Genomic DNA, 22,536 nt, shown 5'->3' with positions numbered 1-22,536 from the left:
AATGTTCTCTGCATATATACCTATATTGAATATGCGACTGATGATAAGTCTATTGAAGTATATACTTTATTTTTTTGTTTCTATCTTTACTGTAGTACACTGAGGAAGGTCGTAGGGACCGAAATGTCTGTTGTACTACTTACTGTAGACTGCAATAAAAAATGTTCTACGCATCATTTAATGGAGTGCCAAGTTTACCGTATTTTTCGGATAATAAGATGCACCGGACCATAAGACGCACCCCAAATTTGGGGTGAAAATTGCAGAAAAAAGGATTTTTTATAAGATGGGGGTCCGTCTTATTGTCCGAATTTAAGGTATCTTAGCTGAGGGCTGGCGGTGGCAGAGCAGGGTCACAGGAGGCATGGTGTCGGCAGAGGTGGGGTGATGCTCAGGCGTGGTGGGCGGTACGGCAGGCACCTGAGCAGGGTCCCTTCCTGCTTACGTGGGCGACACCACGGCCTGGTGTCCATGGGGGGGTTGCGGCAGTGCTGTGGCGGCGGCAGAGGAGCGGTCACCTCCTCAAGTGAGGGCCCGGTATCCAAGGCGAGCAGCAGTGCCGGGTTAATCACCGGTTTCTCCGTGGCGGAGGCCATCTTCCTGAGGCCACACATGCGCAGATTGAGTGCTCTGCTTCCCGGGGTTTCCTGAAGTCCCGGGAAGCAGAGAACTCAATCTGCGCATGCGCGGCTTCAGGAAGATGGCTGCCACCGAGAAAGCCGTGATTCACCCGGCTCTGCTGCTCGCCTTGGATACCGGGCCGCGGCATCACCTCACCTGTGGAAGGGACCCTACTCACGCCATACCGCTCACCGCGCCTCATCATCCCCCATTTTCCTCACAATTTTTCGGGTGAAAAAGTGCGTCTTATAGTCCGAAAAATACGGTATTTACAATTTGATACTTTATGTAATGAAGTCTATATATTGTTTTTTTCTGTTCTTCCTCTTCCAGACTTTCATTTTCTGTTTATTGTTACATAATGCTGTTACAAAATCAATAACACTTTGAATTTGAAAAAAAAAGAAAATGGCTACCTTCCTGTGTGTGTTTTTAGATGTGCAACAAGATTTGCTTTCTGATTAAAACATTTCCCACATTCTGAACATGAAAATGACTTTGCCCCTGTGTGTATATTCTGATGTCTAACAAGTACTGATTTTATTCTAAAACATTTCCCACATTCTGAACATGAAAAAGGCTTCTCACCTGTGTGAATTCTCTGATGTGTTAGAAGTTTGAATTTCTCACTATAATGCATCCCACATTCTGAACATGAAAATGGTTTCTCCCCTGTGTGAATTCTCTGATGATTAACAAGTACAGATTTTTTACTATAACATTTTCCACATTCTGAACATGAAAATGGCTTCTCTCCTGTGTGAATTCTCTGATGTGCAACAAGATTTGATTTCTGGTTAAAACATTTCCCACATTCTGAACATGAAAATGGCTTCTCACTTGTGTGATTTTTCAGATGTGCAACAAGATTTGTTTTCTGATTAAAACATTTTCCACATTCTGAACATGAAAATGGCTTCTCACCTGTGTGATTTTTCAGATGTGCAACAAGATTTGTTTTCTGATTAAAACATTTTCCACATTCTGAACATGAAAATGGCTTCTCACCTGTGTGATTTTTCAGATGTGCAACAAGATTTGTTCTCTGATTAAAACATTTCCCACATTCTGAACATGAAAATGGCTTCTCCCCTGTGTGAATTCTGTGATGTGTTACAAGTCTTGATTTTGTTGCAAAACAGTTTCCACATTCTGAACATGAAAATGGTTTCTCCCCTGTGTGAATTCTCTGATGTATAACAAGGTGTTGTTTCATTGTAAAACATTTACCACATGCTGAACATGAAAATGGTTTCTCCCCTGTGTGAATTCTCTGATGATTAAAAAGTACAGATTTTTTGCTATAACATTTTTCACATTCTGAACATGAAAATGGCTTTTCCCCTGTGTGATTCTTCAAATGTGCAACAAGATTTGTTTTCTGATTATAATGTTTCCCACATTCTGAACATGAAAATGGCTTCTCACCTGTGTGATTTTTCAGATGTGCAACAAGATTTGATTTCTGACTAAAACATTTCCCACATTCTGAACATGAAAATGGTTTCTCCCCTGTGTGAATTCTCTGATGTCTAACTAGGTGTTGTTTCATTGTAAAACATTTCCCACATGATGAACATGAAAATGGTTTCTCCCCTGTGTGACTTTTTTGATGTCTTACAAGCATTGATTTGTGTGTAAAACATTTTCCACATTCCAAACATGAATATGGTTTCTCTCTTAGGTCAGCAATTTCATGTTCAGCAGCCTTTCTGTGACTTTTGTTTTGCATATTTGTCTTTGACAGAGCAGAGAAAAGGACCTGATGAAAAGTATCAGATGACAGTTTTTTTCTGATAAAGTCTTGAGGTGTATCTGATATAATGACATGTTCTTCATAAGTATCGGGCTTCACACCAAAATTATCTGCTGAAAAATCTGACAGTATCAGATGTCTCTCTGTGCTCCTGGTACAGTCACCTGGAATGAATACAAATTATTTTATTATTTGTCAGTAACCTTGCAATCATATTACTATTCAGAATCATATATTTTATAGCATTTTTCAAGCAAACTGTAATACAATTAACTTGACAGACTAAGACATTCTCTCACAGGTACAAGCACCCGACTACAGAGCAGAGCACATTGGAGTAGACTGGACATGTACACAAGTCATGGCTTTTGATAAAAAGTTGGGTTTTGTATATATATATATATATATATATATATATATATATATATTAATGTAACTAAACAATGGATTCAAGAAAGGAGAACAAGTCCTACATATTCTTATATATGTCATACAAGCCATTAGAAACATTGGCTGAATATGGGAACACTGGAAAATCTGAAAAGGTGTTTGCAGCAGTGTCCTCTGCAAACATAGTTCTCCATCCCTGGTTCTTTTGTAGATCGCTTAGCCTTACACTGGTGCTTGAAAGTTTGTGATGAAAATGTGTGCAAACTGGAAAGCACTGCAGAATGTTAGCATTATATAAAAATAAATATTATTATTGTGAATCCTTCAAAAATGTTTTTATTTCTGAAGGTTTAATTTTGCTCTCCCATGGGCTCTGGTGTGGTGTTATGACACAAGACGCCGGAGTCCAATTAATGCTGGCATCACTGTCTCTGTCTTTGGACAAATCGAACGTGAAGACGAAGTCCGAGATGAGCTGCAGCCCGGACTACTTCTTCATTTTCAATTTGTACGAAGGCGGAGACAGTGACATCAGCGCTGATTGGGCACTGTTGTCACAAGTCACAACACCGCATGAAAGCCCCAGGTAGAGCGACTGCTGACACTGCGGGAATGGTGCGGGCACGGGAGGTGAGCATAAGCTTTATTATTTTATCCAGGGCAAGAAAGGGATATGAGAAGTTGTCCATTACTTCTTTAATATTGTCTCCCCGGTACCCTATGTTATTTATATATATTATTACTTTTTATTTATTTACTGCACTATCTGCTCATTTTTTTTATATACGAAGCCCTGGTTGAAAGGCTACATTCAGGGCCGCCATCAGGGCATTACTGCCCTTACTGCTGTATGGGGCCCCGCTCTTGTGCTTCTACTCATTGGGCCCCAAGTGCTATGTGCTGCGGGCCTGCGATGCACCCATCAGCACACATGTCGGCACCAGGGCCAGGAGCTTTCTCTGAGCTGCGCACGGCCGTCTGACCTTGGCGGCTGTGCAGCTCCCGCTCCCTCCATGTTCTCTGTATTTCCGGTCAGGTGACAGCACGTATGCAAAGATGTCATTGTGTATGCACTGACATGGACCGGACACTGGAAGCAGAGCTGCACTGCTGGGGAGTGTGTTGTGAGTTCCGTTCTGGGGCTCCCTTCTGTGGTTGCTAATGGTATGTTTGCGAGTTCTGCCCTTGGGCTCCCTCTGGTGGTTTCGAGTGGAACTGCTGCTCCGTTAGGTAGCTGTAGCAGCTGCCTTCACTAATCGCCTTGCCTGGGTTTGTTATTTAAACCTGCTCTGAGCTTTAGTCCATGCCTGCTGTCAATGTTCTTGGTTGGATTTGATTCTTCCCTTGGATTTCTCATATGGCCAGTCCTTGTCTGCAAAAGATAAGTTTTGCTAGTTTGTTTGTCCATTTGTTTGGACTCTATTGCTTTGCATTTTGTCTCTTTTGTCCAGCTTGTCACTATGTCTTATTTAGGCTAGCTGGAAGCTCTGGGAAAGCAGATTTGCCCCTCCACACCATGAGTCGGTGTGGAGTTCATTTTTGTAAACTCTGCGTGGATTTTGTAGTTTTTAATACTGACCACACAGTATCCTTTGCTCTCTGTCTATCTAGTTTAGTATTGGCCTCACAGTCAATATTTGTGGGGGGTTATCTTTCCTTTTGGGGGTTTCTCTGAGGCAAGATAGCTTTCTATTTCCTTCTTTAGGGGTAGTTATATCTTAGGCTGTGACGAGGTGTCTAGGGAGTGTCAGGAACATCCCACGGCTATCTCTAGTTGTGTTGTTAGGATTAGGGACTGCGGTCAGTAGAGATACCACCTTCTCAGAGCTCATTCCATGTTGCGTTTTAGCCACCAGGTCATTTCAGTGTGGGCTCTTAACCACCAGGTCATAACAGTACAGCAGGCCAGTAATGAATTGAATGCGTCTCAAAAGAAGGGAAAAAAAAGAGTTCTGAACCATTTTTTTTCTGTGCTCTGTTCTGTCTTCTTTTTCCTCTTGATATCTGGGTGGTGCTGGATATATACTCTGGTATGGAGGTTCAGGGTTTGTTTTCTCGTGTGGATCAACTTGCTGCAAGAGTCCAGGGTATCCAAGATTATATTGTTCAGACTCCGGCTCTCCTGATTTGTTTTTTGGGGACAGATCCAAGTTTTTGAACTTTAAAAATAGCTGCAAATTGTTTTTTGCTTTGAAACCCCGTTCTTCTGGTGATCCCATTCAGCAAGTGAAAATCATTATATCCTTACTGCGTGGTGATCCTCAAGACTGGGCATTTGCTCTTGAAACAGGGAATCCGGCATTATTGAATGTAGATGCATTTTTTCAGGCGCTCGGATTGTTGTATGACGAACCTAACTCTGTAGAGCATGCTGAGAAAACACTGTTGGCCCTCTGTCAGGGTCAGGAAGCGGCAGAGTTATATTGCCAGAAATTTAGAAAATGGTCTGTGCTCACTAAGTGGAATGAAGAGGCGCTGGCTGCTATTTTCAGAAAAGGTCTTTCTGAAACCCTTAAAGATGTTATGGTGGGCTTTCAGGGCGGCACGGTGGCGCAGTGGTTAGCACAGCAGCCTTGCAGCGCTGGGGTCCGGGGTTCTAATCCCACCCAGGACAACATCTACAAAGAGTTTGTATGTTCTCTCCGTGTTTGCGTGGGTTTCCTCCGGGTTCTCTGGTTTCCTCCCACATTCCAAAGACATACTGATAGGGATTCTAGATTGTGAGCCCCATCGGGGACAGTGATGATAATGTGTGCAAACTGTAAAGCGCTGCGGAATATGTTAGCGCTATATAAAAATAAAGATTATTATTATTATTATTCCTGCGCCTGCCGGTTTGAGCGAGTCTATGTCTCTAGCCATTCAGATTGATCGGCACTTGCGTGAGCGCAAGGCGGTGCACCATATGGCAGTGTCCTCTGAGCGAAGTCCTGAGCCTATGCAATGTGATAGGATTTTGACTAGAGCAGAAAGGCAGAAATTCAGACGTCAGAATGGCCTGTGTTTTTACTGTGGTGATTCAGCTCATGCTACTTCTGACTGCCCTAAGCGTACTAGGAGGGTCCCTAGGTCTGTTACCATTAGTACTGTGCAGCCTAAATTTCACTTGTCTGTTACCCTGATTTGCTCATTGTCGTCCTTTTCTGTTATGGCATTTGTGGATTCTGGCGCTGCCCTAAACTTAATGGACTTAGACTTTGCCAGGCGCTGTGGTTTTTCCTTGGAACCTTTGCAGAGTCCTATTCCCTTAAGGGGGATTGATGCTACGCCATTGGCCAAGAATAAACCTCAGTACTGGACACAGTTAATCATGTGCATGGCTCCAGCACATCAGGAAAATATTCGTTTTTTGATGTTGCATAATTTGCATGATGTTGTTGTGCTGGGTTTTCCATGGTTACAGGAACATAATCCAGTGCTGGATTGGAGATCTATGTCTGTGACTGGTTGGGGTTGTCAGGGGATACATAGTGATATTCCTTTGATGTCCATTTCCTCTTCCCCTTCTTCTGAAGTTCCTGAGTTTTTGTCGGATTTCCAGGATGTATTTGATGAGCCCAAGTCCAGTTCCCTGCCTCCTCATAGGGACTGCGACTTTTCAATCTGTCTGTGCCAGAGCATGCCGCTATGCGGAGTTATGTAAAGGAGTCCTTGGAGAAAGGGCATATTCGCCCGTCTTCGTCACCGTTGGGAGCGGGATTTTTTTTTGTTGCCAAGAAGGATGGCTCCTTGAGACCCTGTATAGATTATCGCCTTCTCAATAAGATCACTGTCAAATTCCAGTATCCGTTACCTTTGCTTTCTGATTTGTTTGCTCGGATTAAGGGTGCTAGTTGGTTTACTAAAATCGACCTCCGAGGGGCGTATAATCTTGTGCGTATTAATCAAGGTGATGAATGGAAAACAGCATTTAATACGCCTGAAGGCCATTTTGAATATCTTGTAATGCCATTCGGGCTCTCTAATGCTCCATCGGTATTTCAGTCCTTTATGCATGATATCTTCCGGAATTATCTGGATAAATTTATGATTGTGTATTTGGATGATATTTTGGTTTTCTCCGATGATTGGGAGTCTCATGTGAAGCAGGTTAGGATGGTGTTTCAGGTCCTTCGTTCTAATGCGTTGTTTGTGAAGGGGTCTAAGTGCCTCTTTGGAGTTCAGAGGGTTTCTTTTTTGGGTTTCATTTTTTCTCCCTCGGCTATTGAAATGGACCCTGTTAAAGCCCAGGCCATTCATGATTGGACTCAACCTACATCTGTAAAGAGCCTTCAGAAATTTTTGGGCTTTGCCAATTTTTATCGTCGCTTTATTGCTAATTTTTCTAGTGTGGTGAAGCCTCTGACCGATTTGACGTGGAAGGGCGCTGATGTGGTGAATTGGTCCTCTGCGGCTGTTGAGGCCTTTCAGGAGCTTAAACGTCGTTTTACTTCTGCCCCTGTGTTGCGTCAGCCAGATGTTTCTCTCCCTTTTCAGGTTGAGGTTGATGCTTCTGAGATTGGGGCAGGGGCCGTTTTATCACAGAGAAATTCTGATGGCTCTTTGATGAAACCATGTGCCTTCTTCTCCAGAAAATTTTCGTCTTCTGAGCGTAATTATGATGTCGGCAATCGGGAGTTGTTGGCTATGAAGTGGGCATTTGAGGAGTGGCGACATTGGCTTGAGGGAGCCAAGCATTGCGTGGTGGTCTTGACTGATCACAAGAATCTGATTTACCTCGAGTCTGCTAAGCGGTTGAATCCTAGACAGGCTCGGTGGTCTTTGTTTTTCTCACGTTTTGATTTTGTGGTCTCGTATATTCCTGGATCTAAGAATGTGAAGGCTGATGCCCTTTTCTAGGAGTTTTTTGCCTGATTCTCCGGGAGTTCTTGAGCCGGCTGGGATCCTCAAGGAGGGGGTGATTCTTTCTGCCATCTCCCCTGATTTACGGCGGGTACTTCAGGAGTTTCAGGCTGATAAACCTGACCGCTGTCCTGTGGGGAAATTGTTTGTTCCTGATAGATGGACTAGTAGGGTAATTTCTGAGGTTCATGGTTCGGTGTTGGCTGGTCACCCTGGAATTTTCGGTACCAGAGATTTGGTGGCTAGGTCCTTTTGGTGGCCTTCCTTGTCGCGGGATGTGCGTTCGTTTGTGCAGTCCCGTGGGACCTGTGCTCGGGCTAAGCCTTGCTGTCCCCGTGCCAGCGGGTTGCTTTTGCCTTTGCCTATTCCTGAGAGGCCATGGACGCATATTTCCATGGATTTTATTTCGGATCTCCCCGTCTCTCAAAAGATGTCGGTCATTTGGGTGGTTTGTGATCGCTTTTCTAAGATGGTCCATTTGGTGCCGTTGCCTAAGTTGCCTTCCTCTTCTGATTTGGTTCCATTATTTTTTCAGCATGTGGTTCGTTTGCATGGTATTCCGGAGAATATTGTGTCTGACAGAGGTTCCCAGTTCGTTTCTAGGTTTTGGCGGTCCTTTTGTGCTAGAATGGGCATTGATTTGTCTTTTTCTTCTGCATTCCATCCTCAGACTAATGGCCAAACGGAGCGAACCAATCAGACCTTGGAAACCTATTTGAGATGCTTCGTGTCTGCTGATCAGGATGATTGGGTGACCTTTTTGCCGTTGGCCGAGTTTGCCCTTAATAATCGGGCTAGTTCGGCTACCTTGGTTTCGCCTATTTTTTGTAACTTTGGTTTTCATCCTCGTTTTTCTTCAGGGCAGCTTGAGCCTTCTGACTGTCCTGGTGTGGATTCCGTGGTGGACAGGTTGCAACAAATTTGGACTCATGTGGTGGACAATTTGACGTCTCAGGAGAAGGCTCAGCGTTCTGCTAACCGTCATCGGTGTGTTGGTCCCCGGCTTCGTGTTGGGCATTTGGTCTGGTTGTCTTCTCGTCATGTTCCTATGAAGGTTTCTTCCCCTAAGTTCAAGCCTCGCTTTTTTGGGCCTTATAAGATTTCTGAAATTATCAATCCAGTGCCTTTTCGTTTGGCCCTTCCAGCTTCCTTTTCCATTCATAATGTGTTCCATAGATCCTTGTTGCGGAGATATGTGGTACCTATGGTTCCCTCCGTTGATCCTCCTGCTCCGGTGTTGGTTGAGGGGGAATTGGAATATGTGGTAGAGAAGATTTTGGATTCTCGTTTTTCGAGGCGGAAGCTTCAGTATCTGGTCAAGTGGAAGGGTTATGGCCAGGAGGATAATTCTTGGGTTGTTGCCTCCGATGTTCATGCTCCCGATTTGGTTCGTGCTTTCCATTTGGCTCGTCCTGATCGGCCTGGGAGCTCTGGTGAGGGTTCGGTGACCCCTCCTCAAGGGGGGGGGGTACTGTTGTGAGTTCCATTCTGGAGCTCCCTTCTGTGGTTGCTAATGGTATGTTTGCGAGTTCTGCCCTTGGGCTCCCTCTGGTGGTTTCGAGTGGAACTGCTGCTCCGTTAGGTAGCTGTAGCAGCTGCCTTCACTAATCGCCTTGCCTGGGTTTGTTATTTAAACCTGCTCTGGGCTTTAGTCCATGCCTGCTGTCAATGTTCTTGGTTGGATTTGATTCCTCCCTTGGATTTCTCATATGGCCAGTCCTTGTCTGCAAAAGATAAGTTTTGCTAGTTTGTTTGTCCATTTGTTTGGACTCTATTGCTTTGCATTTTGTCTCTTTTGTCCAGCTTGTCACTATGTCTTATTTAGGCTAGCTGGAAGCTCTGGGAAAGCAGATTTGCCCCTCCACACCGTGAGTCGGTGTGGAGTTCATTTTTGTAAACTCTGCGTGGATTTTGTAGTTTTTAATACTGACCGCACAGTATCCTTTGCTCTCTGTCTATCTAGTTTAGTATTGGCCTCCCCTTTGCTGAATTCTAATTTTATTTCTGTGTTCGTCATTTCCCTCTCCTTTCACAGTCAATATTTGTGGGGTGCTATCTTTCCCTTTGGGGGTTTCTCTGAGGCAAGATAGCTTTCTATTTCCTTCTTTAGGGGTAGTTATATCTTAGGCTGTGACGAGGTGTCTAGGGAGTGTCAGGAACATCCCACGGCTATTTCTAATTGTGTTGTTAGGATTAGGGACTGCGGTCAGTAGAGATACCACCTTCTCAGAGCTCGTTCCATGTTGCGTTTTAGCCACCAGGTCATTTCAGTGTGGCCTCTTAACCAACAGGTCATAACAGGAGTGACTGTGAGGTAAGTATGTAAAATGTTTTTTGTTTTCTTTATAAAATGAATTCAATGGGTGAGGGGTTGAAGGTAACTGCAAGTGATGAAGTGGGGAGTGTAAGGGGGACTGCACACGATGTAGTGGGGGGAGTGGGGCTGCACATGATGAAGTGGGGGTGTTAGGGGAGCTGCACAGGAAGGGGGACTGGGGCTGCACATGATAAGGTGGGGAATAAGGGGGACTGCACATGATGAAGTGGGGGGTGAGGGGGACTGCACACGAAGTGGGGAAAGGGGACTGCACATGATGAAGTGGGGCCATTTGATGCATAAAGAGTTCATCCATATCTTCAGCTTGCACAGGCGGCCTGTAGTAAATGCCTACAATTATGTCCTTTCCATTGTTCTCTCCTTGTATTCTTACCCAAACAGTTTCCACAGAACTCCCAGTCTCTGAAGCTTCAATCTCTGTGCAGATATACGCTTTTCTAACATACAATGCAACATCTCCTCCTCGTTTACCAAGTCTGTATCTTGCAAATAAGTTGTATCCTTCAAGCCTTGTATTCCAATCATGTGTATCGTCCCACCAAGTTTCAGTGATGCCAATCACATCATATTTCTTTTCCTGCGTTAGTAGTTCCAATTCTCCTTGTTTGTTGCCCATGCCTTGTGCATTCGTATAGAAACATTTTAGTTTGTGATTGGTTTCTCTTTCTCTAATATTTTTATTATTTAGATTTTTTTGTCTTTGTTCTTCATTGAATGATAAATTATCAATTTTTATTGTTATATATTACAGGGGTCTCCCATTATATTTAGATACCTGATGTAAGCTATATTAATACAGGCAGCATCTTATGAATCTTGAACATGGACAAACTAGGAAGGAACGGGGAGAGCAACTGTTGAGTGGGAACGCCACATCTCTTATATCTAGGGTGCCAACCTCTGCAGCTAGGCAGTACCAGCCTAGGTATTGATCTAAGGTGCCACAGGTTATTATTTTGATGTTGCCTTGGGGCTTTTATACAACTCAGTATCTTTGACCTAGATATGCTACCTACAGGTCTTTTGAATTTATATATCGCATTATCTTGTACACATCTACACCATTGATTAATAGTATTTGTCAGCTGTAGGTCATCCAGATATACTATCCTGTTTAGGTCTACTGGATTTATATATCACAGTATTTTGGACAGATATACATAATTGAAAATCTATTTATATTAAAAGAATTTAATAAACTATTTCAAGGGTATACCCATACCTCCCAACTTTTGAAGAAGGGAAAGAGGGACAAAGGCAAATTTTAGACCACACCCATTTCACAACTAGTCACACCCACGTCCATGCTCCAACCACACATATTTAGCTCTGCTAATCACAGTTTCATAAATAATTATAAAAAGAAAAAAAAAATGTATTTATAAGTAATGAATTAAAGTACATGCTATGCCCCCACTACTCAGTTTATATTCTGTGCCCACTCACTTTTCTCCCTCCCATACTGTCTCCTCACACTATTCTCCTCCCTCTGTACATATACCCTTTATACCCTGTACACTATATATAAAACTACTACTCCCAGCATGCTATGTCAGTAATCTGTGGTAAAACTACAACTCCCAGCATACTATGTCAGTAATCTGTGGTAAAACTACTACTTCCAGCATGCTAGGTCAGTAATCTGTGGTAAAGCTACTACTCCCAGCATGCTGTGCTTGTAATCCATGATAAATCTACTACTCCTAGCATGCTGTGTCAGTGACAAATGATAGGACTACTCCTAGCATGGTAAAAACTACTGAGTAGTAGTTTTACCATGCTGCGAGAAGTAGTTTTATCATGGATTACAAGCACAGGATGCGGAGAGTAGTAGTTTTACAACAGATTATTGACACTGCATGCTGGGAGTAGTAGTTTTACCATAGATTACTGACACTGCATTCTGGGAGTCGTAGTTTTACCTCAGATTACTGACACTGCATGCTGGGAGTGGTAGTTTTACCACAGATTACTGACACTGCATGCTATGCTAGTAATCTGTGATAAAACGACACTGATGTTTACACCACGTGACCCCGGATACGGCCACACACCTCACTCCTGGTAGTAAGCTTCTTCATTTCAGGACGGAGCGTGTCAGGAGTGGCTGCGGTAACTACACAGCACCCCCGGTAAGAGACAGACGCCACAGGACAGGCAGACAGGGCAGCGTGTGAGGAGAATGAAAACTCCTCATCAGTAATTCCGAGCTCCTACAGCTTCCGGATGCGGCAAAAATAGGTGAGTGATGTCACTAGAGGGGGCGGGGTTCAGGTTCCTGACTAGACAAGCTCTGGCAGTCATGTGACCCATGTGTTTGTGCGCTGCTTCTGTAGTTTCTCCTGAGACTGGTACAACCTCAGTGAGGTGCCAGAAAAGTAAGATTCTAGAATGTGAATGTAGCTTTAGGTTTCAATAAATCAGGTTTTTGGTAATGCTTGAATGACTTTGTGCTACATCCATTTTTAGTATATGTAGCAATTATTGCAATCTTTGTCATTCATTTTTTTCTCACATGAAAAAATTGTGAGAGCCAGTGTCAGTCAGGGCTGGAGGGGCGGTTACAGGGCCGCTATGTATAGTCAGAGCGGTGACTGAACCAGAGGTGCCCCCACCTCCATGACTGAAATCGAATGCTGGCTGGGAGGATAAAGGTCATTTTTTCCCACTGCATTCGGTTACGTGCAGGCGCCAGGCAGCATAATAACGCTGATAACCTGCAGATTTACAGTATATCTGCAGGTTTACAGCATTATTTTTGGTGACAGGTTCCCTTTAATTTGGCCTTCACTGAAAGATCATTTATTTCCTTTCCTTGTTGAAAAAATGGAAATGGATTACGGAATCTTAACCTTTCACGCCACAGCTCATTTTCATTTTTTCTTCCCATAACATTTTTATTTTTATCCATTCAGAGAAAGAAAGCAGCAAAAGGCAGCACTCACCGATCCATCATGAGAGGTAACTTTTATTAGTCTGATTGACCCGTGGAAGCGCCAGGAGGGCGCGAAACGGCCGTCGTCAGGCTTGCCGCACTTTATACATCTGTACTCCCGGCCGTGATGTCTTTTACGTAATCTAATAAAAGTTACCTCTCATGATGGATCGGTGAGTGCTGCCTTTTCCTGCTTTCTTTCTCTGAATGGACTTGGATATGTATCGTGGCTAGAGCACCTAAGATCCGGCGGTCAGACTCCCATCGCAGGTGAGCAGGCGTGCGTTGTTTCCTTTGAGCGGTGGTGCGGTCAGCTGTTTTTTCTTCCAGATTCACATTTTTATTTTTATGCCAATATAGCCTGTCATGATAATGGGAATATGCCATGTTTGAGTATCACCCTAAAAGTTTCATGGCTTCCAGACACATGCTGTGGGCCTTCCGACCCCCCTCTTCCCACTCTGCCTGTGTGTGATTCCTAAACCCCTCATTTCACCCCTTCCTCAAGAATTTACATGGTTCTATGCTGCGGGCAGACTAGTCTCCCTACCCTACTCATTCCCCAACCCACCTGGTACTGGTTAAAACTGGTACAGAAGCATGGGCTTCTATTGTTCTTTCAAGGTTATATATATTGGCACTGATCAGGGCCAGAGATATAAGAATTATATATTCCGGATGTCCATCGAAGGATCTATAACTTCCTGAAACCGCTAGAAGATAAACCCAATGAGTGCAAAGTGTGGGTTTCTCCGTAAGCAGTTCATGTAAGTATGCCGTGTTTACACTTAAAAGAATCGCCCCGACGTGGTGCACCTCGTGATCCTGGTGTATTTCGTATACAAGATTCATACAGCGAGCTAGGTAGAAAAATGGTTGCCATAACACTAAGTAAAAGGGGAGGTTTCAGCCTCTGAGTAAGGTCAGCACAGGGGGAGTGCCTTGGGTTTAGGTTAGCAAATAAGTAAGGGAAGTGTGCAGTCTTGACATGTCTTTGTCTGAGGTCTAGCTGCTATACAGAGGTCCAATGCATCTAGATGTGTACCTCCCAGCACATGGTCGGCCATGAGATAAGTTGACATAAAGAAATGTAAGTGTTCTTTTTCAACTTTAATCCCATTTTATTTGTAATTGTATTGTACATATGATAATTGTCTTCTTTATAATATCTTTTTATACCTCTGTAAACACTGCCTACCTTTTTTGGAGTAAAATATAAAATTACTAGCTTGTCTCTCCTTGTTCTATAACGAACTGTCGCATCCTCTGAAGTGAATTACGCTACTAATCTTGTTTAGCTCCGGACCCATTAATAAGCAAGAAATCGGAGCTGGTGGCAGCATAATTTGTCCTGTGCAATTGGGAGTCTTTGCAGCGACCGGAGGCGTTGATAATTATTGTTCCCGCCTAAGTGGGAGTAGTTACATCGCCCTCGCTGCAGCATGCCAAATAGCCAGTACATAGCAGGCAGCCTTGCTGGCAACTAATTACCCTAGGTGCACTACCCTGACTGACCTGAGGGTAAAGGGGGCACCAGGGAGCTGCAAGTTCCAATCCGGAACTGGGAAGTGGGATATAGATAAATCCCCTTGAGAAAGAACCAGGGGAAACCAAACAACCCCCGGTTCATGACAAATTGGTGTGAGTGGTGGGGATGATAAAGGTATCCTCTCCGTGAACCCTGACATGTTGGCGGCAGCACGGTGGGATTCCTGACATAGCCGTATGAGGGATTGTTTTTTGCGGGACGAGTTGCATATTTGAACAACACCATTGGTTTTACCATACAGTGTACAGGAAAATTGGGAAAAAATTCCAAGTGCGGTGAAATTGCAAAAAAAAGGGCAATTCCACAATTGTTTTTGTCATGTTCACTAAATGCTAAAGCTGACCTACAATTTAGATGCTCCAGGTCATTATAAGTGCCTAGATACCACGTATAGGTTCTTTTTATTTAAGTAATGAAAAGAAAATCCAAAGTTTGTAAAAAAACAAACAAACAAAAAAACACAACACAAATTCGTCATTTTCCGAGACCTCTGTAGTGTCTCCATAGTGTCTCGGGATCTGGCGCCGGGTGAGGGCTTATTTTTTGTGCGCCGAGCTGACGTTTTTATTTATACCAATTTGGTGAAGATACGATCATTTGATCATCCGTTAATGCAATGTTGCAGAGACCAAAAGAAAACATAATTCTGGCTTTTTAATTTTTTTTCTCGTTACGTCGTTTATCGATCAGATTAAATCGGATTAAGTCATTTTATATATTGATAGATTTGGCGATTCTGAAAGCGGCGATACCAAATGTGTGTATTTTTTTTATCTATTTTTCATTGTTTTATTTTGAATGTGGGGAAATTTAAACTTTTACATTTTTTAAAATCTTTTTTTTTTAATTTACAATTTCTTCAATAGTCTCCATGGGAGACTAGAAGCTGCAATCATCTGATCGCTTGTGCTACACAGCGCAAGGCTTCAGCTCACTTGCTATCAGTGCTGACCCCTGGTCCGCAATCAAGCGATGACAATCACTGGGATCTCCTGCAGACCATGGATTGTCATGGCAACCCATCGGCGACCCGCAGTCATGTGACACGGGTGCCGATGGGCTGGATTAGAGATGATCTGACAGCGGCATTTAATAGGTTAACAACCACAGGAGGATCGCAATTCCCCCGTGGCTTTTAGGGGCACATGTCAGCTGTTCAAATCAGCTGATGTGCAGGGAACGATGTGGGCTCAGCGCCGGAGCCCACCTCAAAGAGGGAGACCCGACATGCGACGTACATGGGTGGCACATGTCATGAAGGGGTTGATAAACCATGTTTTACTTAAACTGCATTTTAAGAGTACCGCAACCGAATGAGTAGAAACTTTACAATTCGTGCAGAAGCATGGGCACAAATCACAAGGCACACATGTGACTGCCACGGGGAAACCGCATGTCTTGGGTAAAAGCGACTACAGAAGCGAAAGCAGACAACGTAGAGAAGCAGATAAAGAAACTGGGGCAGGCTAATCTCCAGCAGCAACAGCTATGGCAGCAGCACCACAGACAGCAGATGGAACTCCTAGCCAAAGCGATCCGTGGCACAGCAACTGCCCCACCTACAAGTTAGGCTGCCGTCACACTAGCACTATTTGGTCAGTACTTTACATCAGTATTTGCAAGCCAAAACCAGGACTGGGTGATAAATGCAGAAGTTGTGCATATGTTTCTATTACACTTTTCCTCTGAATGTTCCACTCCTGGTTTTGGTTTACAAATACTGATGTAAAATACTGACCAAATACTGCTAGTGTGACGGCAGCCTTAGGCCGGCTTCACACTCAGCGTATGAAAATACGGTCCGTATATTACGGCCGTAATACGCTGAAATGTCCCGAAAATAGTGGTCCGTAGCGCCTCCGTAGGCAGGGTGTGTCAGCGTTTTTTGCGCATGGCATCCTCCGTATGTAATCCGTATGGCATCCGTACTGCGTGGTTTTCTCGCAGGCTTGCAAAACCAACATACCGCTATAGAAATGATCCATGTGTCCCAAAAAGAAAAAAAAAAAAAAATATATATATATATATATATATATATATATATGTCATTAGACACATATATGTATATATATTAATATTTATTCCAGCGCTATACAGCTTGAAAGCCGGTAATTCAATTACCGGCTTTTTCTTTCTCCTTCTTAAAACCCGACATGATTTGAGACATGGTTTACATACAGTAAACCATGTCTTCTCTCCATTTTTTTGCAGATTCCACACTACTAATGTCAGTAGTGTGTATCTGCAAAATTTGGCCGTTCTAGCTCTTAAAATAAAGGGTTAAATGGCGGAAAAATTGGCGTGGGCTCCCGCGCAATTTTCTCCGCCAGAGTAGTAAAGCCAGTGACTGAGGGCAGATATTAATAGCCTGGAGAGGGTCCATGGTTATTGGCCCCCCCCCCCCTGGCTAAAAATATCTGCCCCCAGCCACCCCAGAAAAGGCACATCTGGAAGATGCGCCTATTCTGGCACTTGGCCACTCTCTTCCCATTCCCGTGTAGCGGTGGGATATGGGGTAATGAAGGGTTAATGCCACCTTGCTATTGTAAGGTGACATTAAGCCTAATTAATAATGGAGAGGCGTCAATTATGACACCTATCCATTATTAATCCAATTGAATGAAAGGGTTAAATAAAACACAAACACATTATTTAAAATTATTTTAATGAAATAAAAACAATGGTTGTTGGAGTATTTTATTCTACGCCCAATCCAATCACTGAAGACCCTCAATCTGTGAAAGAAAAAACATAATAAACCAACAATATACTTACCCTCCGCAGATCTGTAACGTCCAACGATGTAAATCCTTCTGAAGGGGTTAAAACATTTTGCAGCAAGGAGCTTTGCTAATGCAATGCTACTCCTCGCTGCAAAACCCCGGATAATGAGTCTAAATATAGATCAATGAGCTATATTTAGCTTCATTTGCGGTGAGGCGCCCTCTGCTGGATGTTCATAGATCGTGGGAAATTTCCTAGAAAGCTCCCAGGCTTTCTAGGCAAGTTCCCACGATCTATAAACAGCCAGCAGAGGGCGCCTCACCGCAAATGAAGCTAAATATAGCTCATTGATCTATATTTAGACTCATTCTCCGGGGTTTTGCTGCGAGGAGTAGCATTGCATTAGCAAAGCTCCTTGCTGCAAAATGTTTTAACCCCTTCAGAAGGATTTACATCGTTGGACGTTACAGATCTGCGGAGGGTAAGTATATTGTTGGTTTATTATGTTTTTTCTTTCACAGAACGAGGGTCTTCAGTGATTGGATTGGGCGTAGAATAAAATACTCCAACAACCATTGTTTTTATTTCATTAAAATAATTTTAAATAATGTGTTTGTGTTTTATTTAACCCTTTCATTCAATTGGATTAATAATGGATAGGTGTCATAATTGACGCCTCTCCATTATTAATTAGGCTTAATGTCACCTTACAATAGCAAGGTGGCATTAACCCTTCATTACCCCATATCCCACCGCTACACGGGAATGGGAAGAGAGTGGCCAAGTGCCAGAATAGGCGCATCTTCCAGATGTGCCTTTTCTGGGGTGGCTGGGGGCAGATATTTTTAGCCAGGGGGGGGGGCCAATAACCATGGACCCTCTCCAGGCTATTAATATCTGCCCTCAGTCACTGGCTTTACTACTCTGGCGGAGAAAATTGCGCGGGAGCCCACGCCAATTTTTTCCGCCATTTAACCCTTTATTTTAAGGGCTAGAACGGCCAAATTTTGCAGATACACACTACTGACATTAGTAGTGTGGAATCTGCAAAAAAAATGGAGAGAAGACATGGTTTACTGTATGTAAACCATGTCTCAAATCATGTCGGCTTTTAGGAAGGAGAAAGAAAAAGCCGGTAATTGAATTACCGGCTTTCAAGCTGTATAGCGCTGGAATAAATTTTAATATATATACATATATGTGTCTCACTGACATATATATATATATATATATACCTATTCTATGTGTACACATTTATTCTACCTATTGGACTGTAAGCTGTCAGTGTGATTTTACTGTACACCGCACTGAATTACCGGATTTTCTCTCTAACAGCGCTGCGTATTTCTCGCAAGTCACACTGCTTGTCCGTGTGAAATCCGTATTTTTCACGCTTCCATAGATTTTCATTGGCGTATTTCTTGCGCAGTACGGTGACAAACGCAGCATGCTGCGATTTTGTACGGCCGTAGAAAGCCGTATAATACTGATCAGTAAAATACGGCAGATAGGAGCAGGGGCATAGAGAATAATTGTGCCGTATTTTTTGCGAGTTTTACGGACGTAGTTTCTGCGCTCTTACGTCCGTAAAACTCGCAAGTGTGAAGCCGGCCTTAATGTGATGATTCAGACGTGAGGATGACTGTAAGGAAGGTCTTGAAAAAGTTGACCCCCTAGTGATGAAAACAAGGTGTTCATGACGGTTTTCAGAACTAGAGAAATTGCCTCCCGAGCAGTGCATGGAGGTTTTGGCACCATATCTAGTGGAGAAACTACAGAAGGCCTATAATGACCTAGCCTTGCAGGGTGCAAAAGAGTATGCCAAGTTGAAAATGGAGATCTTGGCATGCTTAGGGTTGACTTACTGCTAACTCGCAACAGTTTGAACTTGATGGGGCCTGGTCTTTATTCAACCAATTTGACTAAGTAACAAGTGCACCAAAGGGCCAACCATAGTAAGAAACCTCCCCGGTCCCAACTGTTCGACCTCCTACACTCAGTTCAAAAGCGGTTGCCACCAGAAACTTCTTCCCCAGCACAGATGGTAGAGACGGTTACCATGGACAGGTTCATACACTCCCTTCCAAGGCCAGTGCAGTCCTGTGTTGCCAAGGGAGATCCCCAAAATGCTGATGACCTGGTGGGCCTGGTGGAAAGGTACCAGGGGGTCGAGAGTTTCTTGGAGAAGCAAGGGGTCTGAAAACCTCCATACTGGGATTCCCAAAGGGGGGTTGATACTCAAATGAAGGGAACTAGGGCCACAAGTGGGGGCATCCAAGAGCCCAGGAGGTCCTGTATTGTTGCCATAGGCCCCATCTGATTATGTGATTTTTTGGAGGTGTCACACCCTGGGTCACATATTGCACCAAGGACCACTGCTCGTATGCATATCCTGCATGTAGTGTTCACTCCAGCAGTGAACGGAGTAGCAATGACTGTTCTGTTGAACTCAGGAAGTTTGCTAAACCTAATAAGGACCACACTGCCTCATCGGCTGATTCCTGGGATGTACAATCGGTCAGCAAGGAAGAGACAGTTCAGTCTTGGAGATCGGATACTAGTGCAGGTAAACAGTGAAGCATAAATTTCTGGCCAAGTAGCAGGGCCTCTACGAAGTGGTTGAAAAGTTTGGCGACGTCAACTATAAAGTCCATCAACCAGTGACAGTGACGCCCGATCAAGTGTACCATGTCAACCTGATGAAGCCACTGTGACAAAGAGAGGCCGTGGAAACTCCGTGTTTGGTGGCTAAGAGCGAAGCCGACATGGAAGATGTCATGTGCCCAAAAGTAGCCCTACCGAGCATTACTTCATCGTAACAGATACCTATATGCAAAGTTACTGGGTTGTAATTACGTCATAGAACATGAAGTCTTCAAACCTCGCCAAGAGGTAATCATGAAGGAGGTGAAACAGATGTTAAACCTAGGAGTCATTGAAGAGTCCAAGAGCAGCTGGTCTAGTCCCATAGCTTGGTGCTGAAGCCAGATGGAAACTGCAATGACTACCAAAAGCTCAATGAAGTTTCTAAACTTGATACCTATCCAATGTCCCATGTCGACAAGCTTATTGAAAGTCTAAGGCCAGCCCGGTACATTACTACTCTGGACCTCACAAAAGTGTGTCGGAAGATTTTCCTGTACAAAGATGCCAAAGAGAAGATGGCTTTTTCAGCACCAGATGGTTGTTTCCAGTATGTCAGGTTGCAATTATTTGTGTTTCAAGGAGCTCCAGCCACCTTCCAGAGAGGCATGGACTGAATTGTAGCTCCCCTCAAGATGGACGCTTCAGCTTACCTGGATGACATCATGATCTTAAGCCAGAATTGGGGAAGCCATCTAGGCACAATCCAGGGGATATCTGATGATTTAAGGAAGGCGAGGTTACATAGTTACATAGTTATTAAGGTTGAAGGAAGACTATAAGTCCATCTAGTTCAACCCATAGCCTAACCTAACATGCCCTAACATGTTGATCCAGAGGAAGGCAAAAAAAAACCATGTGGCAAAGAGTAAGCTCTACCTTGGGGAAAAAAATTCCTTCCCGACTCCACATACGGCAATCAGACTAGTTCCCTGGATCAACGCCCTATCAAGGAATCTAGTGTATATACCCTGTAACATTATACTTTTCCAGAAATGCATCCAGTCCCCTCTTAAATGTAAGTAACGAATCACTCATTACAACATCATACGGCAGAGAGTTCCATAGTCTCACTGCTCTTACAGTAAAGAATCCGCGTCTGTTAGAGGATGCCCCCTTGTCCCTGTTTCAGGTCTATGATTAAAAAGATCATCAGAAAGGTCTTTGTACTGTCCCCTCATATATTTATACATTAAAATAAGATCACCCCATAGTCTTCGTTTTTCCAAACTAAATAGCCCCAAGTGTAATAACCTATCTTGGTATTGCAGACCCCCAGTCCTCTAATAACCTTGGTCGCTCTTCTCTGCACCCGCTCCAGTTCAGCTATGTCTTTCTTATACACCAGAGACCAGAAGTGTGCACAGTATTCTAAGTTTGGTCGAACTAGTGACTTGTATAGAGGTAAAATTATGTTCTCCTCATGAGCATATATGCCTCTTTTAATGCATCCCATTATTTTATTTGCCTTTGTAGCAGCTGCCTGACACTGGCCACTGAATATGAGTTTGTCATCCACCCATACCCCCAGGTCTTTTTCATTGACGGTTTTGCTCAGAGTTTTAGAATTAAGCACATAATTATACATCTTATTACTTCTACCCAAGTGCATGACCTTACATTTATCCCCATTAAAGCTCATTTGCCATTTATCAGCCCAATCTTCTAGTTTACATAAATCATCCTGTAATACAAAATTGTCCTCCTCTGTATTGATTACCCTGCAGAGTTTAGTGTCATCTGCAAATATTGAAATTCTGCTCTGAATGCCCCCTACTAGGTCATTAATAAATATGTTAAAAAGAAGAGGGCCCAATACTGACCCCTGTGGTACCCCACTGCTAACCGCTACCCAGTCTGAGTGTGCTCCATTAATAACCACCATTTGTTTCCTATCCCTGAGCCAGCTCTCAACCCACTTACACATATTTTCCCCTATCCCCATTATTCTCATTTTATGTATCAACCTTTTATTGGCACCGTATCAAAAGCTTTTGAAAAGTCCATATACAATACATCCACTGGGTTCCCTTGGTCCAGTCCGGAACTTACCTCTTCATAGAAACTGATCAAATTAGTCTGACATGAACGGTCCCTAGTAAACCCGTGCTGATACTGGGTCATGAGGTTATTCCTCTTCAGATACTCCAGTATATCATCCCTTAGAATTCCCTCCAGGATTTTACCCACAGTAGAGGTTAAGCTTACTGGCCTATAATTTCCGAGTTCAGTTTTTGTCCCCTTTTTGAATATTGGCACCACATTTGCTATACGCCAATCCTGTGGTACAGACCCTGTTATTATGGAGTCTTTAAAGATTAAAAATAATGGTCTATCAATGACTGTACTTAATTCCTGCAGTACTCGAGGGTGTATCCCATCCGGGCCCGGAGATTTGTCAATTTTAGTGATTTTTAGACGCCGCCGCACTTCCTGCTGGGTTAAGCAGGTGACATTTAATTGGGAATTTTTATCACTAGTAATTTTGTCTGCCATGGGATTTTCTTTTGTAAATACTGATGAAAAAAAGTAATTTAGCATATTGGCTTTTTCCTCATCCTCATCCACCATTTCACCCAGACTATTTTTAAGGGGCCAACACTATCATTTTTTAGTTTCTTACTATTTACGTAGTTAAAGAATATTTTGGGATTATTTTTACTCTCTCTGGCAATGAATCTCTCGGTCTCAATCTTTGCTGCCTTGATTTGCTTTTTACAGACTTTATTTAATTTTCT

At 43.4% G+C, this 22,536-nt stretch overlaps 1 protein-coding gene across 1 annotated transcript in view; it reads right to left on the bottom strand.

The window, feature by feature from the left end:
• Positions 1-926: 926 nt before the first annotated feature.
• LOC138667006 (oocyte zinc finger protein XlCOF7.1-like) overlaps positions 927-22,536 on the bottom strand; it is a 45,067-nt gene continuing 23,457 nt past the window's right edge. The window contains exon 7 of the mRNA XM_069755228.1: positions 927-2,541. Within this exon, the coding sequence (XP_069611329.1) occupies positions 1,034-2,541 (1,508 nt within the window). The 3' untranslated portion in view covers positions 927-1,033. The remainder of the gene's footprint in view (positions 2,542-22,536) is intronic.

This window comes from Ranitomeya imitator, chromosome 2 (assembly GCF_032444005.1).
Source record: "Ranitomeya imitator isolate aRanImi1 chromosome 2, aRanImi1.pri, whole genome shotgun sequence".
In the NCBI taxonomy this organism is placed as follows: domain Eukaryota; kingdom Metazoa; phylum Chordata; class Amphibia; order Anura; family Dendrobatidae; genus Ranitomeya; species Ranitomeya imitator.
The sequence above is the reverse complement of the archived record's forward strand: the minus strand, read 5'-3'. Positions and strand labels throughout refer to the sequence as shown.